The 18,918-nt window shown below is 41.5% G+C and overlaps 1 protein-coding gene across 18 annotated transcripts in view; it reads left to right on the top strand.

Annotated features, from left to right (window-relative positions):
• The window catches only part of KDM4C (lysine demethylase 4C), a 427,285-nt gene that overhangs the window by 397,231 nt on the left and 11,136 nt on the right, over positions 1-18,918 (top strand). For 15 of the 18 annotated variants that reach the window (XR_010588892.1, XR_010588893.1, XR_010588896.1 and 12 more), the window contains one exon: positions 16,621-16,740. The exons of the other annotated variants lie outside the window; for them this stretch is intronic. Coding sequence is in view for 7 of the 15 variants with exons in the window: in XM_005295226.5 (XP_005295283.2) it covers positions 16,621-16,740 (120 nt within the window). In the remaining 8 variants the exon portion in view is untranslated. The remainder of the gene's footprint in view (positions 1-16,620; positions 16,741-18,918) is intronic. 18 annotated transcript variants of the gene reach the window in all.

The raw sequence follows: 18,918 nt of genomic DNA, 5'->3' as shown, positions 1-18,918 counted from the left end.
ACGCTCAAATGATGGAGAGGTATTTTCCCAAGCCAGTAATTGAATTTTTCATCTAATTGCACATATATGTAAACTCAGGGCATAGTGTAGTACACTACCCATTGAAAATGACCTTTTCCCTGTAAAATTAGACATAAAGTTTGCACCATGACTCACAGATAAATGACCCACAGCAAAATCACAAACTCTCTGCTTCAGAATTTTTAATTAGTTGGGCCAGCTGATTGCTAGATAGAAAAGCATTTAGTGACCGACTGGGTAAAGCAGTAACATACATTGACTTGTTGGAATCAAATATGTACAAGACATGGAATAACAAAGATGGCAACGGTAGTACATTTTAAGTTTCCTTTAGCCGTCTCTCATGTCTGTTGTTTCATCAAAGATTTACAGGCAGTGTAATTGAGCATGAATAGTGTGACTAAGGTCAGACCAGCTGGGGCTTCAGAGCTCAACCAAGCTAGGTCCTATCTCTCAATGCACATATAGTCTCAGAGATTGCTGTTATTGTTTATTATTTAACTGCTAACAACATGTTCAGTGCTGTGCAGGAAGCAAATTAATAAAGAGAGCCTCTGCCCCAAGAAGATGAAAAACGGACACATGCATACAAAACACGGTGGGTGGTGGTAACTTGGAACATTACATGGCTTCTCCCCAACCAAATGTGGAAATTGGATGGACATGGGTTAGTGTTTGTGGACCTTACGGAAACAGCGAGTCTTGGTCTGCGAAGTTATTCCATGCATAGGCCACGTCAAAAAAGAAGGCCTAAAGAGCTGGGGCACTGAGGCTGGCTACAAAGTACAATATTAGGCTCATCCTACAGTTGGATGAGAATAGGTGGATCCTTGCACCTGTGCAGACCCCTATTGACTTCATTGTAGCTCCACAGGACACAAGGATCTGCCTGCATGGATCCAGTTTCAAAATCAGAGTCTTTTTTTATTAACAAGAACATACCTGTAATGATCTTCATTCAAAAAAATCTGCTCTGCTGTACAATCCGTATGACCCCACTGACTGCAGTGATGGTAAGCAGATAAAGGGAAAGTCAGGGCAGAATTTGCCTCTTTATTTCTAAAGTTGGTGGAGTGATAGGATTAAAATTAAAAAGAAAATAGGAAAATACTTAATAAAATTAGCTTTAAAGAATCTGAGCACAATTCTGTCTGCTTGACACTGTCTGTCTGCTTAATCACATTTACTCAAAGGAGTGTGAGAAGGATTTGGCCCACTGATTCTGCATAATGCCCTACAGAGTGAAAGATGTATGTAATTTTTAACAAATTAAATTAACCTTAAGGAACACATTTAATAATGATTTGTGAAATTTGTATAAGCACCTTATTGCACTTGCAAATCTTGTATTGACACTTACAAATCTGGCACACAGAATGTCGTTCTTTACACACTCAAGTCCCTGTTTACACGCATAGAAGAGCACAGACATGAATTTCTGAGATACTTTAAAAGTTTGGACTTAAATTTATTAAAAAAATCTAATCAAGCAGAGTCAGGGTAAAGGCTACCACTTCATCCGTAACACTCTGGGCCCAAGCAGTGCTGCTCATACAATTCAAGGGGCCCGAGTCTGACCACAGACTGATTTAAAACAGTGTAACTTTATTAACTCCAACAGAATCACTCTTGATTTACCCAAAGTGTAGGTGAGAGCAGAATCAGACTTTTTTGTTTGTATGTTTGTTTTTTGGTTCCCTGATATACTACAAATACAGGAGAATCAGTAGTTAAGCATAAACAATGAATATAGGGTAGATTAAGGCCAGCTTTATCTGAATCTATCTACATTTGAGGCTTTATAAACCTTTATAAACCTCAATATGATCTTATCACAGTTTCCTGTATAGAACTTTCTCTTTTTTCTAACAGTAGTCTAACTTGATAATGGAAAGGCTGATAGAACCGACTTCAGGTGAGATGTTAAATTAAGATAATCTGTAAAATCATCTTTTTAAGAAAAGATAAATCTTACTAATATTTAGCAAATGCTGCTGGAGAGAATTATAAAAGTGAAGACAAGCTTTTGTGCTTTCTTTTTTTCCAATCATGGCACAATTTGAACTTTAATTGCCTTTAAGATTTAAAATTTGGCAATCATGTACCCTGGTTCACTATATGAAATCCTTGCTTATGACAATAAAAGTACAATGTGTATATCACACCCATACAAACGTCAGTATTAAAGGTTGGGCTCGGAAGGACAGTGTTTGTGATCTAGTGGTTGATCCATGTTTGTCAACAATAGTGGCCTGTCCTATCAGTCTCTTGTTTGGCAGTCAGAGGTTGCTTATGGTCATGGGGATCATGAAGAGTATAGTGGAAGCTATGGAGAGCATGAGGGACGCAACGGAAAATATGGGGGTTATAGTGGGAGCCAATATAATAGAGTGGAGAAGGGGGAACCATGACAAAAGCAGAATTTTTTCCAAGTAACCCAGGAGTTGCTGGAGAGTTGTGCTGTTGGAGGATGAACATGTATTGTGGTGCATTTTAGGATGATCGTTCCTGGGGATTTTTCTCTAACCTTTCTAAGAAAAAAAACTAAAATTATTCTGGATCCAAAAATGCTGCCCAGGCCTCACGCTTATTTTTAGAAATGTCCCTGCAAAATTCTTGGCAGGTTGGCAGCTATGACTGAAGAAGAGACTGGGAGCCAGAAGACCCACGTTCTGTTCATGCACTGACTTGCTGTGTGACCTTGGACAGGTCACTTTCTGTTCCTCAGTTTCCACATTTGTAAAATGGGGATAATAGTACTTCCTTCCCTCTTAGGGATTTAGAGACTAAATGAATATATGTAAAACTTTCAGATCTTTGGGTGAAAGACACTGCAGATGTGGAGAGTATTATTTTTTCAAACCGATATGCAGAGAAAGAATAAAGGAGTGACTGTGCCAGCCATGTCTTTCTGGTTAAGAGAACAAGTTATATGATTTTGTCACGAGGAGCAAGGGTGTAGGAGGATAGCTTTGGCAACTAGTCCATCAGATTGACTGAACTTGTTAGTGTGGGATTGGAAGCTAGGAATGGTGATTCAAGTTGGCAGCATTTGTAACTGGGAAGGGATGGGTCTTGCTCATGATCATCCCTGACCATTTATTGGTTTTACATTCTCTTAGACCTGTCACGCATCCTCTGCAATCCAGGATGTCATGTAGCAATTCCACCCAGAGGGCCCTCTCCTGTCCTTGTACCAGGACAGTCACCCCAGTTCTTCCAACAGGAGAGCAGCCCCACTCTTCCCAGCACGAATCTGCACAGACTCTCTGCTGGGAGCATCTTTCCATGGGAGTGTCCCTTATTCCCCCTGGGCCGCTCATTGTTCTCTGGGTCCAGCTCTCCAGCCCTGAAGATGTTAGCAGGTAAGGTTCTCCACTGCTCCCCTCCCTTCAGCCCTCTCCAGCCCTTGACTCTGGCTCTCTGCCCTAAAACCAGCAGGCAACTTCCTCTGCTTCTGCAGCTTCTTCTCCTGCCTTCAGCCTTCCCCCAAGTCCCAATCCTATGGTCTCTTAGGCAATTCCTCCCTCTTCCCAGGCAGGGCCTGCAGAGAGCTTTCTGCTCTCTGCATCTTTCACCAGAAACCTCCTTCAATCTCTTGTCTTTTCCCGACTGACTCTTACCACTATTCCTGACTCTCGGTTCCTGGATCTCTCCTGACCTTTTATAGCCCCCAGGTGCTGCCCTTTTCATTGGCCAAATTGGGAGCACCTGCTCTGGCACCGAGGTGCTGGACCTACTTCATTTTCTGGAGCCAGCCACCCTGTGACACAGGGGTGCTGGAGATTGTGCCCAGACACACGTATGTGTGAAAGGTGGAGGAAGTCAGAGGCTTTCCCCCTCCCACCTATGCAACCATGTACAGTGGCTGGGCATAAACTGGTGCTAATGCTCTCTTGAGTACAAGGGAACTGCAGCAACATTAGCCTCTCCATAATAGATGGGGAAGGGGTGGGATAAGTGGTACTGTGTGAGGGAGAGCGTATTGCACCTCCCAAAATGGTGATGCAGCAATTAGGCTCCCCTCCACTTGAGGCATTGTGCCTAAATCAGGCACAATGTATTCTGGAGTCCTTGAGATGCAGTGCACCTCTGCACAACCCACAATGAGAGTCTGTGTTTTCAGGGCATAGTGTAGCCCAAATTTAGGCCCCATCTATCTCTGTGCTAGCCCCTAGTGTGGCACCTACCACAGGTGCTTAGAAGCGGGGTGTTCCAAATGGCATTCTCCAATTCCAGTTAGAATAGTCACCACTCAGTGCAGAGTTGTCAGTCTGCACCAATCAGTTAACATTAATTTAAACATCTATTGGTGCTATTAATGGGTGTTTTGGTGGTCAATGAAATATTATATTGCAGCTGAAATATTAGTTGTTTAAACTGAACAGATATCAAGAGAATCATTAGAAAGCATTCATGATTGCTTAATCCAGTCTTCCATTTTCTCTCTAAGGAAAACATAACATGTAGTGTGTAGAAGAAGGTTCATTAACATTTTAAGGACAAGAGTTTAAGCTTAAGTATAGATTTCGTACTGTGCATTCTGATTGTCCTTGGGATACATACAGCTAATTCACTGGACTATAGTCACCCTTCTGTTACTCCAGTTTTATGCCAATGTGGCTTCACTGATTTCAGTGAAGTCACACCAGTCTAAAAGCAGAGTAACACTATGGTGAATCAGGCCTGCTGTCTTGGATATTAACATGCTTTCTTGAGGTATGAATAGCTGTTACTGTTTAGATAAATTCTGGCTGTGGCATATTAACTACCACTCTTTTTCATTCAACATGACGTGGAACATATGAAAAGCTAGGTTTTGGATTTCAGAAATTTGCATAAGAACTGTCCATGATCAATTTTCCAAAGCAAAATATTGTTCGACAGCATTTTGACATCATGAGATGTGTGCAGAGAGTTTCTACAATTTCTTACTTCCCTTCCGTTTAATGGTATGAGTAAATAAAATACATTCACTCTTCTCAACTATGATGCCTTACCTGTCTAGCTGACAAGCTAGTCTAAATCAGTGGTGTTAGTAGTAAATACATTCGTCATATTCTTTATAAAATAATCACTTGTAAGCTTAATCGCTTATACCAAAACTGAAAGCTAGTGCACACTAAACTAACATAAGCAGATGAGACAGCTTGCACTATGTGCATTAACAGAATGGGCTTGCTGACATTTCAGTTCAATCCTTGGTGGTGCTCTGTCTACCCAGGGAACTCCAGTTGAGTCACCTTTGCAGCTCTGCCACATGAACCCTGTTCTCCCCTGTATTTTATACAATAAAAGCTGACTTGTCATGACAGCTCTCACACCATGTGTTCAGTTCTTTATGCCCCCCTTCCCCACACTTTATACTGTGTTAAGCCCCTGTTTGAAACAATCTGCAGATAATTTCCATTAATACAGAGAGCAGTCTGCTAATGAGAGCATTTTGATAGCTGCATGGTAGGATACTGCATTAAGCTAAATTTCTAAATTCAGGAGGGAAAAATTATAGCTATAACTTAATACCATTCATCTAAAGACAGCTGGAAGACCATTTGTATGCAGAAGTCCAGCAGCCATACATGTTGTTCCATAATGATATTTCTATAGATTTTTATAGAGCTTCCACGCTGATATTTTGCTGCTGAGCTTTTTCCTGGAGAAGGTTTGTAAATTTGCTTGAAAACCTTTCAGTGAGAATAAGATGACCTCAGCCTCCAAATAATTTTCTGCATGTTATTTAGGCTTTTTCTGAAGTAGCCATTTCCAGTCAAGGTGTATTTAATTAATTTCTGTGAGTGCCGTGGCATACTCAGATTATCCTCCTGCTAAATTGACTTCACTGCTCCAGAATAAAAGGGAGGGTTGATTGGTTTTTAGGCATTATGCAAACTCTGCGGGTTGTTTTTCAGAAACTTCACCACTTAGTACCTAAAATCAAAGGCTTTGATGAGTTAGTGCCATGGCTTGATCCATTCTTTGAAATAAAGGTTAGGTGGATGGCATTTTACATTGAACAGTCATTCTGGATTTAAACAGCATTTCTGGGAGCACCATATATATAAGGGGAACAGGAGAGTTTATCTTTAATAGTTTGATTTTAGTAGCTTTTACTTTTAATTTATGTAGTACTGTAAAAGGGCATGTAATTTTACAGAGAGCTATAAGAGGCAAGGCAAGAAGTTTGTAGAGGTGAGGTGAAGGTTTAGAAGGCATGTGGACTGGAGGGTCTGATCAATATAGTAAGAGAGTTAAGGAAGAGAAGCAAAAAGAGTGAGGGGGTAAGTAAGGAGAGGGAGGGAGAAGACCTAGTGGATATGACTGAAGCCAGCAAATGGAAAGCAGGAGGGTGTGATACCTGGTGATAGGATGGAGAGATTTAAGAAGGCAGAGGGGTGGTACCTGAGGAGAAAGCTGCTGGTGGTAGAAATAAATGATTCTAGGGTCGGTGGTGAGAAGTTCACACATATCTTGGTCTGCTATCATCACAAGACTATGAGGCTTTGCAGGCCTGTGCTTGCTGCTAGTGGTGATAATGCCTTCTGGAATAGTGGGATGTGTTCTAAACACTGCCCCTGGAAGATTATGGGGTCCTAGGGAGGGTGAGAGGAGGGAGCTGGGGAACTGAGGCACAGCTGGTGTCTGGTGTACTAACTCACTCATTGAAGAATTAACTCCAGTTTCTATGTTCATAATTTATTATTGTTGTTTTTTTCTAATTATAATAACACTTCATAATAGTTCCAGCTTTAAAATTTAGTTACCTAAAGTTAAGCCCTAAATTATGATTTAGGAGCCCAGTTCAACTGATTCATAATTAAAATACATAAAACAGCTGCTAGCATACAGATTTAGGTGCCTGGCTGTACGCATCCAGATTTTGAAAACTGGACCCAATGTTCTCCTGTTGTGTTTCTGTGTAGAACTCTTTATTACCTACTGCTCCACAGCCGCTGAGTGGGCTGTACATTGTGAAGTTTCCCTTACTTCCTCGCATATTTCAGGGGGGACTTGCACAACTTTGGCTAAGGATAAGTTAGTAGAGGTAGTACAGCATAACACAAAACTAAAAAAAAAAATGGGTCCCAGCACTACAGCCTACACAGGTGAGTAGTCCCCCTGACTATTTAAAATAAAATGAAATTGGTATCAATGGGTATACTCATGTGAGTAAAGGCTGCTAGATTGGGCCCTCTGTTAATATAATGGGGAACCTGATTTCTTACAGATGTCACTCTCTGTTAATGCCATGCTCTCAAATGAGGTGATGCATACCATGAATAGTCCTTCTTTATGTAAACTATAAAGAAAGCTTGTAGTATGGCCCTTCTCTGTAGTGTACATAAAAACTGTTTAATAAATTACAGAAAAACTGACCTGTAGTGAATATGGGCCAAAGATATTACCTATGCCCTCGAGGGGAGAGGGATAGTGCAGTGGTTTGAGCATTGGCCTGCTAAACCCAGGGTTGTGAGTTCAATCCTTGAGGGGGCCATTTAGGGATCTGGGGCAAAAATCTGTCTGGGGATTGGTCCTGCTTTGAGCAGGGGGTTGGACTAAATGACCTCCTGAGGTCCCTTCCAACCCTGATATTCTATGATTTCTGTGAAGGTCAGAGAAAGGAGCCAGTTTAGCAAGGTAGATCCACTTGTGCTAGTTCAAGAATACAAACTTAGAAATCTCAACTAAGTCAGGTGTGGGAACCTGTGTGACTTAGAGAGAGACAACCAATGCTTATTCGGACCTTGGCAGCATTACAGAGGCAACCTTTCAGAGTGATAAACATGAACAATATTTCCAGTGTACTCTCTTCTGTGTACCAGACAGCTTTTCTCCAGTATCTGAAGTACATTTCTTCTCTTTCAGTTTTTTCCTAATTTATTTTTTTAGCCAACGCAAAGGAAATTGCAGTCTCCATTTACTGTTATAGACACCTGAATGTTATAGTGCTCTGTTCAAGAAATACCTGGCATTTCTGGAAAAAGGCACTACTCTCTCCTAGCAGTCAATAACATTCTGGTGACTATGGAAGTCAGTCTGAGTCCTGAAAGCATGACCGTCTGTATGTATCTTTTACAATGTAACATTTCATCCTCCTCTTCCCTTCAAAGCCTGCTGTGTGAGAGCAGCTGGTAGAACTGGATTTAGCAATCTTCTGCAGAAAAAAGTTCTGATCTTATCAAGATGGAAATTGATTTTTTTCTTCTTGCTATAAGTAGTTCCACAGGATGCACATGCAACAGTATGAGTGGGAGCAAGGGCGCAAACAGAATTTTCCTAAGGAGGGGGCCCAGAGCTGTCCCTACCCTGGTCTGCACCCACTTCCAAGCTCTCTCCCACTACACACAGCTCTAAACACATTCCCCTCGTGCTGCCCACGCTCATCTCCATGTTTTTCCCACCTCATTGTCCCTCAGCCAGGTCCGTTCTCTTCCCCCACATTCAGCCCCGTGGCCTCCCCGCCCCACACCCGACTCCAAGATCTCCTTTCTGCACCCAGCCCCGCAGTCTGCCTGCCTCACGTTCAGCCCTGAGCTCTAACTCAGAGAGGAGGCCAGGCTGAAGAGCACCATCCCCAGCAGGGGCCAGGCAGCTCTGGGAAGCGTAGACCCCATCTTCATGCAGCTCCACTTGCTCAGGAAGTGCCAAAAGCCCAGATCTAATCCTCCCACCCTTCTGGGGACTGGCAGGTTCCTGGACCCCACTGCTCAGCCTCTCCCCAGGAGCTGGGGTGTCCCTGGGTGCTAAAGGACTGGAAAGGTGTGGGAGCTGCATGGGGTCACATGGCCACTCCAGTTTGGTCTGGCTGCCCCTCCAGTATGACAGAAGATTTCAGATCCAATTTTCAGACCTATTCAAGACCTAGGCCTCTCACCCATTGCATGCTTAAGTGGGAGGTAAAATACAGCTATTCAGGCAAGATGTTCTAGTCCAGTGGTTCTCAAACTTTCATACTGGTGACCCCTTTCACATAGCAAGCCTCTGAGTGTGACCCCCCCACCTTATAAATTAAAAACACTTTTTTATATATTTAACATCATTATAAATGCTGGAGGCAAAGCAGGGTTTGGGGTGGAGGCTAACAGCTCGTGACCCCCCATGTAATAACCTCGCGACCCCCTGAGGGGTCCCAACCCCCAGTTTGAGAACCCCTGTTCTAGTCCAACAAACCTGTGGCTGCTTACATACAGACACCAAGATTGTCAGGAGTGAGGATTAAATCTGCGATCACCATCAAAACCACTTTATCCTCACTTGAGTCAGCCACGTGTGGGTGATATGACCACACATACTGAGCCAGTTTATTACAGTAGCATCAAAACAATTAACAAAATCCAGCTCTGCTGAGGCAGCTCTCTGACAGTTAGAATAAGCGATGGTTGGCATTTTCCCCATTTTGAATGGGATGGTTTTCTAGTAGCATTTACAGGCCTTGCTGCAGTACATGAACTTGGGACAAGAATTGATTCATTTTCCCCCAAAAGGTGCCATGTGAGCCTACACCTTCCCCCTGTTTTAAAAAAAATTCTAATGGGCCATTGTCATTCCTACTATATTAAGTGTTACAATGGCTCCATGGTCTCCCTGTCTTTGATTGACTAATGCATTTTTACACACCAGTCACAGAAAGAGAAGCAAATTTGAAAGGGTAGGAACTCATTTAATCCCAAGGACCAAGCCTCTTGAGTTTTAAACTAACTGTTGAAAGGCAGAAAATTACCCAGCCTAATGAAGGGCTTTTCCTGCTGGTAAATTCAGCGGGAATGTATCTGTGGTATTTGTTACCAGTTAAGAATATTCACAGGTATTTCTTGGAAAGCTTTTTGCTTTTCATTTATTTAAGATGAAATGTACAATCTTAAAGCATTGATTTATTGACCTGTTACAGCTTTTAGATCCTTTGCATTTTATTCCCTTATCTACAACAGCTGACTTCCCTCCCCTGCTGAAAAAGTGCTAAACACAAATTTTCTTTTTTTAATAAAATTCCTTACTTTGACTATACCAGTGTTTTCCTTTGTTAGTTTTCTTTGGCATCCTTCAGGTAAATTTTTCTTTAAATTAAGATTTTCTATTATTCTTAGCCATAAAATAATTTCTTCCTTACTCACAAGACAATACAGCACAATACAGACATTAAAGAGCACGGTATTTTTTCTTCCCCTTCCACTTTATTTTGCGGCTTCTTTTAGCTACTCCTTTCAGATATGAACCACCTCTACAGAGGGTGCTCTTGTGGGCATTGAACTTTAGTCCCATTGATTTTGATGACCACGTCACAGAATGTTCTGTTTAATATGACTTCGCTGAAGATGTGACAGAGGAAGGTATTCATTTTTCAATCTGTAGTGCTTTGGGTAAAGCCCAGAAGTACCCAGTGGCTCTTATAGTTGTATCATTCCCAAAGTAATTACTAATATATTCATTCCATATTCTGTAATGATATTGCCAGGCAAAACAGTTAAAATGGAACTTGAAATATCCAAAAGGCAGCTGTCTTTGGCATACTTTGAGAATGGTCTACATACTAATCCTTCTGTTCAGGAGTCATCTTCTCCATCTCATCTAAGATCAGAATAGCCATACTGGGGTCCTGCTAGTGAAGGCAGGGGGCTGGACTCAATGACCTTTCAAGGTCCCTTCCAGTTCTAGGAGATAGGATATCTCCATTAATTTATTTATTTAATTTATAATTTAGGTATTGCAAGGCAAAGCAGGAAAGCATGTGTGTGTTTTCCTGCATAGGGATGCTTTCCTGAATTTCCTAACGAAGATGTGAAGATAATCTATGCTTGGTAAAGGGTTTTCAGTTGTAGAACAAGCTCTTAGAGATGAATAGGCTATTCCAACGCCTAAGCAAATTTAGGGCATGCTGCAAGACCTTGCTCTTTGATAAAGCTATTGCAGCATCACTGGAATATTTTTTTTTAAGTAAATTGATTTATATGTTCCAAACAGAGCATCCTTTGAGGCCCGACTCAGTCCCAGTTGAAGCCTTTCATTGACTTTAATTGGTTTTGTATCAGGCCCATAAACAGAGCAAGAAGAACTAAAAACTGCATGTGAAGGAGGTGAGATTGTGCTACAATAATTTACAGATACTATATGTTCTATACGTTCATCTCTTTGTTGTAAATGGATTGACTGTATGAAAATGGGGTTAATTCAACAAGAGGCTGACTGCAAACAGGCAGAAAAGAGAACAGAGGTAAAGACAGTGACCAGACAGACTTCTTGAACCAAACTATTGTTTCATTTCAACAGTAGGAACAAAGTATGTAACATAAGAGAAAAAGAATTTTGAAAACGCATGTTGGCCAATGAACCTTGGTTTTCTTTAGTACCTACATGCAGTCAAACTCTTCCTGAATTAACCCCATGTTTTCATATAGTAAACCCACTTACAACAACCAGAAGAACAAATAGAACGTGTAGTATTCATGAGTCCTTCACACTCCATGAAATCCACTAGGATTTTGCCATGCAGATTTAATGCATCTGTGTAGCACTTTGATACTAAGACTCAGGGGCACTACAGAAAATTTTAGTAAAGTCCCCTGACTTGCTGCCCAGTATATTGTCATTCTCATTATAGAGTTAGGCTCACAAGCATTTGAACAAGCAATTCTATGGTCAGTCACTGTATTCAGAGGCAAATATGATATTTCAGTAAATATTTTTCTGATATCTATGGTTAAAGCATTACTTGCTATTTTCTCTTATTGGAAAAGTAGTTAATGGACCCAAAATTGAATGCTGCCTAAAACAGGTTAGATTCACCTTAATACAGCCACACACAAAAAGCTTGAAAATGTTTGCAGTTCTGTGATTTACGATAATAAAGGAATTTTCATAACACCATAAACAGGTGGACTCAGATATTCCACAGCTGATTGGTGTTTTATGTACCAGCAGGTTAGATCCACTAATGTGGCATAAGATGAGCAGTGTTACAATTTCATTTACTGCACAGAATATATGAAACTCTAGAGCAAATGCATGTGATTTACACTTCAAACCCATAAATTACTGAGTCTGGAGATTATTACATCTGGTACAGGGAGAGATAGAAGGATCCCGTTTTTCTGGTGCCTGGCTATTAATTATACATCTGACAGATTAGATGTTTCAAATTAACAGTATCCAGTTTGGTCTGTCTAAGAAACGTGTGTAACCTTTCCCCTGAAGAAAATGTGGGAATCAATTTTTCAGTAGTAAGATAATACAGTATGTTAATACAATAGACTATATTAAAAGCACCAGTGATAGAATCGACAGAAGTAAAGAACTCCATGGTGGAATGGAATACAGGATATCTAGTACAGCGGTTCCTGGAAATTGTTTCCTGGACCATTGAAATCCTCAAAGCATTTGCTAATGGTCTCTGGACAGTTGGCTGATCATAGAGCTGGCTCTCCTTAGTTTTAGCTGGTAACTGAGATACATTAAATCCTATCCTCTGTTCAATTTCCATATGAGCAGTTATGGGCCTCATCCCAGGAATGTTATGCAATCATAGGCTGCAAGCTTGTCTTTTGGAAGGTGGAGAGGAAGAAAAGCAATAAAGGCTAGTATTTGTAAATACATTGAGGTACTGTTTGGTTTGATACCACAAGTAGATCATTTGTTTTTTAGACAAGCTGATGGTTTTGTATAGTAGTCTTAAAATTATGTCCAAGATACACAGGCAGGCTTTGTTTTTCTGTTTATGTTATAACTCTAAATAAATAAAGGTAAGGGAGGGAAAATAAAAGCATGCTACCTGGTGTTTTCAGCACCATCATAAATGGGAGGAAAAGCGGTTGAGTGTTTTTCTTTTAAGATGTGGTTCATGCTATTAATGAGTTTAAGAATCCCTGAAAGTGGGTGGAGCCAGCTGTGAGGGACTGGGATCAGAAAACACACACATTTCAGCATATCTCATCAGACTGCGCCAGCCAGGCTGTGTGAAGCTGTCACCCTGAGAGAGCCCCTAAGGAATGGCAGTGGCTGTACTGCCATCTGTCCTCCTGTGAGGATATCTCTGCCCACCGAAGCATGGCTACCTCAACAAGCTCAGTGGGATGCAGTTTGCACTTCCTTGGGCTCATGGGTTAAATCAAACTTGTGGACTACGTCTGGGGATTAGGGGATGTGGCTAGCAACAAAATAAGTTTATAGCTCATGGATGTAAATAATAGGTGATAAATAGGGCTGTCAAGCGATTTAAAAAATTAATCGTGATTAATCACGCGATTAAACAACAATAGAATACCATTTATTTAAATATGTTTGGATGTTTCTACATTATCATATATATTTATTTCAATTACAACACAGAATACGAAGTTTACAGTGCTCACTTTACATTTATTTTATTACAGATATTTGCACTGTAAAAAAACAAGAGATACTGTAGTATATTTCAATTCACCTAGTACAAGTAGTGTAGTGCAATCTCTTTATAATGAAAGTTGAACTTACAAATGTAGAATTATATACAAAAAATAACTGAACTCAAAATAAAACAATGTAAAACTTTAGAACCTACAAATCCACTAAGTTCTACTTCAACCAATCGCTCAGACAAACAAGTTTGGTTACAATTTGCAGGAGATAATGCTGCCCACATTTTGTTATACAGTGTCACCTGACAATGAGAACTAGCATTCGCATGGCACTGTTGTAGCCGGAATCGCAAGATATTTATGTGCCAAATGCGCTAAAGATTCATATGTCCCTTCATTAGGGTTACCATATTTTGAGTGTCCAAAAAGAGGACACTCCACGGGGCCCCGGCCCCGGCCCCAGCCCCACCCCTGCCCAACTCCGCCCCTTCCCCAAAGTCCCGCCCCAACTCCGCCCCCTCCCCTGCTTTCCGCGAACATTTGATTCGCGGGAAGCCTGAAGCAGGTAAGGGGGGGAGTGGGGGGAGGAGGCGCGGCCCAGTCTGGCCCCCCCGGCATCTCCAGCCTGGGTCGGCTCGGGCCCTGGGGTGCCGGCCCCGGGCCAGCCCCCAGCCGAGCACCGCCGGCCCGGCCCAGCACCGCCGGCCCGGCCCCCGGCTCAGCACCCCCAGCCCAGCACCGCCGGCCCGGCCCCCGGCCCAGCACCGCCGGCCCCACATGTCCCGATTTTCCCGGACATGTCCGGCTTTTGGGGATTTCCCCCCGGACGGGGATTTGAAGCCCAAAAAGCCGGACATGTCCAGGAAAATCCGGACGTATGGTAACCCTACCTTCATGCTTCAACCACCGTTCCAGCGGACATGCATCCATGCTGATGGCGGGTTCTGCTCGATAACAATCTAAAGCAGTGCAGATTGATGCATGTTCATTTTCATCATATGAGTCAGATGCCACCAGCACAAAGTTGATTTTCTTTTTTGGTGGTTCGGGTTCTGTAGTTTCCGCATCGGAGTGTTGCTCTTTTAAGACATCTGAAAGCATTCTCCACTCCTCGTCCCTCTCAGATTTTGGAAGGCACTTCAGATTCTTAAACCTTGGGTCAAGTGCTGTATCTATCCTTAGAAATCTCACATTGGTACCTTCTTTGCATTTGTCAAATCTGCAGTGAAAGTTTTCTTAAAACGAACGTGCTGGTTCATCATCCAAGACTGCTATAACATGAAATATATGGCAAAATGCAGGTAAAACAAAACAGGAGACATAGAATTCTCCCCCAAGGAGTTCAGTCACAAATTTAATTAATGCATTATTTTTTTAACGAGTATCATCAGCATGGAAGCATGTCCTCTGGAATGGTGGCCAAAGCATGAAGGGGCATATGAATGTTTAGCATATCTGGCATGTAAATACCTTGCACTGCCGGCTACAGAAGTGCCATGCGAACGCCTGTTCTCACTTTCAGGTGACATTGTAAATAAGAAGCAGTCAGCAGTATCTCCCGTAAATGTAAACAAACTTGTTTGTCTTAGCAATTGGCTGAACAAGAAGTAGGACTGAAAGGACTTGTAGGTTCTAAAGTTTTACATTGTTTTGTTTTTGAGTGCAGTTATGTAACAAAAAAAATCTACATTTGTAAGTTACACTTTCACGGTAAAGAGATTGCACTACAATACTTGTATGAGGTGAAATGAAAAATACTATCTTTTATCATTTTTACAGTGCAAATATTTGTAATAAAAAATAATATAAAGTGAGCATTGTACACTTTGTATTCTGTGTTGTAATAGAAATCAATATATTTGAAAATGTAGAAAAACATCCAAAAATATTTAATACATTTCAATTAGTATTCTATTGTTTAACAGTGTGATTAATCGCAATTAATTTTTTTAATCACAGTTAATTTTTTTGAGTTAATCACGTGAGATAACTGGAATTAATCAGCAGCCCTAGTGATAAGATAACATTCAGGTAAGAGTCAAATGAGTTATTATCCATGTAAATGCTATTGCAGTCTCCTCGCTCTCACTTTGCTGTCATTAGTCATTATGATTAGGCGTTTAGGTGCCTGGAGGCCCTTGGCTACAAGAGAGGCTAATTTTCATCTCTCAGTCTGATATCTTCTCAAATGTAAATGCACGATGAAGTGAGATGCGTTGTGAAATAATAAATATTTTTAAAATATTTGGTGTGAATTTGTTGCTCACAAAATGGCAAGCATTACTGCAGTAACTAGACTAACAACTAGGTGCAACTACAAACAATTGTCAGTGTACCTCAATGCTATTTTGCAACAGCCCTGCTATTCCAGTTCTCGGTCTGCCATTAATGCCGAACAATTTGCTGACTGACAGGGAACCAGTACAGGTTAGGATGTTCCCACTAAGTCCACTTTCATTTGTGACTTGAGTCATAATTTGAACCTGTGGACTGCTTTACGTGGGTGGATAGCTGGCTGAGGTGGCCCCGGAGGAAAAGTGGCTGCAGAAGATTGCCTCCTCAGCTAATATAGAGCTGACATAAAGACTCTTCTCTGGTCCTTCACACAATTCCGAGTGTAGACGTGTGGGTGGGGGTGGGAATGGTGTGCTCTGCTCTCTGGCTATAGTGGGCTGGCAGAGCATCCCAGAGAGTGAGTGGTTTAAAGCCAGCATATGTTATACAAGGAGCCAAGCCCAGAGTTCAGGTGATACAAAGGTGGTAGTAAACCTTTAAATTCTTTTTGTGCATATATACCAGCTAAGCAAGGAACCTGCTGATGCTCTCAACATTGTAGTTTGATCAGTCATGTGTATATTGCAATCAGTAAACATCTAGCAGGAATGCATTGGTGTTAGCAAAATATAAATTGCTTAAGTATGTAAAAAAACAACCTCCATAAACCTCTGGCAAATATGTAGCTGCACTTTGTTAAACCTCATCTTCACTATGTGACAAAAATGAAATTGGGGGAAAGTAGCACCATTACTGATAACTACCTGATTCATACACATTGCTTTGACATTGTGACATCAAAAGTGTTTCTTTGGTCACTAGTTCCTTCTCACGAAGACGAACGGTGTGTTTTGTTGGCCCATTAGCAAGATTATAATGCTTGAAACACACATGGTAACTCCCCCTCTAATTATCAAGTTGTAAGAAGCAGTGTACTGCTAATTTCAAATTTTAATTGCTTAATCACTGATTTGAGAAACAATCCCTTGTTTGTAAATAGAGCAGAGACTGCCGGAAGCTGGGTCCACCTGCAGAGGGAGAGGTGGTCCAAGTGAAGTGGCCTGATGGAAAACTGTACGGGGCAAAATATCTGGGAGCAAATGTAGCTCACATGTATCAGGTGAGTGCCCATATTTTTTATTATGTGCATATTAGGAATTTTCTTTCAAATGTCTTCATGTGTATTACAAATAACTCATTCCACACCAAAGTTGGACTGGCCACAGTTTTAAAGTTCTGGAAGGCAGGGGTCTGAGTTAAGTACTGACTCTTAAACAGTAATGCCTTTACCTTTTCAGATAGAGCTGTCCCCAATTGTTTACAATGGCTGAGCTGCTGCTGTAGCTAATTATTGCTATGTACAATCCTGTAACTTTAAAATTCCAAAGGAAGAGAGTGTATCATTTTATAGGAACTCAGGGTTATTCAATAGACCACATCCTATAAAACAAGACTTCAGTATATTATGTTGTTTGTTTGCTTTTATTAAGCATTGGTGGTCATTTAATTAATGGTATAACTGGGCACCTAACTTTAATGAGCTAGCGAAGTTTCAGAAAAAGGGATGAGAGAAAGGACAATGAAAAACATAGTTTCAATAGACACATTTTCAGCTCTTCAATGAGGAAATCTTCTATTAACTAACATGTACGTTAAGGCATGTTATAAACTGTAGAGAGAAAGGAGAACTCGGTACTGTGGACAAGACTAAAGAGGTCAGTCCTGAATTCAGAGACAGAATAATTGTCGGTTTTCAAAAGTGCATGTCTCTGAGAAAAATCAGTCAGCAGCGTTGAGTACCCAAGTGCATGGTAGAAACGACAATAAAACAACCACAATAATAACAACACTTCGGGAAGAATAAGAATATAACTATTTGTTATTTAGATAGAGAGCTATACATATTTGGTATTTCTATACATTTGTATATATATAAACAAATCTTTTCACTTCTATAACTCTTTCCATCTGCCGATCTCAAATTGTTTTACAAAAGTGGACAGGTACTATAATACCCTCTCTGTGCATTAATTTATCCATGGATAAGTGACTTGCTATGTCATGTTGCAAGTCTGTGGCAGACGTGGGAATCAAACTCAGGTCTCCAGATGTCTGGTCCCTTATGCTGAACTCTACACCTTACTGCCTCCCTTATATTTAATATCTGCATATGCTTTGAATATAAGTTCTATATAAAACTTTAAGGATTATTGTTTTATAGCACTATTAATCTTCAAAGTGTTTTACCAAAAAACTATGCTCATGACAACCCTGTGAGGTGAGCCGTATTATCATCTTTTTTACAGGAGCAGAAACTGAGGCAGAGAGAGGTTAAGTAACCTTTTCAAGACCTCATAGTAAGTCAGTCAGAATTAGAGTCCGGGTGAAACTCGCAGCCCCACTTCGGACTTTTTATATTGGGTAAAAGGACAGGAGCAGCGTAAAGGGGCTCTCAGTGCCCCATATCTAGCTGTGGGAGAATTCCCCTGGCACAGGAACTATGGAAACAGCCAAAAGGCTGCCCTTCAAGGACCCCCTAGCAAGCCCTGGCACAGAGGACATACCAAGGTGAGGAGGGGTGTGTGGAGGCCAGATCACAGCACATAGCACTGTAGAGATTCTGGGAAGTGCTGCAGCCCAGAGAACAGCCTGGGGATACTGCTGTAACATCTCTCCCCTCCCCCTGGGGCTGTCTAAGGTCTGGTCTACACTGGGGGGAGGGGGAATCGATCTAAGTTATGCAACTTCAGCTATGTGAAGTCGATGTACTTAGATCTACTCACCACAGTATCTTCACTGCGGTGAGTCGACTGCTGCTGCTCCCCTGTCGACTCTGCCTGCGCCTCTTGCTCCGGTGGAGTACCGGAGTCAACGGGAGAGCGCTCGGCGGTCAATTTATCGCGTCTAGATTAGACGCGATAAATCGACCCCTGTTGGATCGATCGCTGCCCATTGATCCAGCGGGTAATGTAGACAAGCCCTAAGTTAAGCTAAGGGCTACAGAACAGCCCAGGATTGGGAAGGTGCAAATGTGGTTTAAAGCCACCTTTGCCCCCTTTCTTCCTGTGTTGTGATGTGAGTTCTGTGTTGTGCCTCTTAGACACAACTAGACCAACAACTCTCTACAAAAGGAGAGACTAGAAAGGGGTGTGTGTGTGTGTGTGTGTGTGTGTGTGTGTGTGTGTGCTGGAACAAGGCTATATGGTCAGATAAAACTTCAACAAATCTATTTTACTCTGATAAAGGAATTCATGTGTGAAAATTCTCTCACATTCATGTGGAATTTGCACAGGGAGCA

The sequence above is a fragment of the Chrysemys picta genome, chromosome 6 (assembly GCF_011386835.1).
Source record: "Chrysemys picta bellii isolate R12L10 chromosome 6, ASM1138683v2, whole genome shotgun sequence".
In the NCBI taxonomy this organism is placed as follows: Eukaryota; Metazoa; Chordata; order Testudines; family Emydidae; genus Chrysemys; species Chrysemys picta.
Note: the sequence above shows the minus strand (reverse complement) of the source record. Positions and strands in the feature narration are given on the sequence as shown.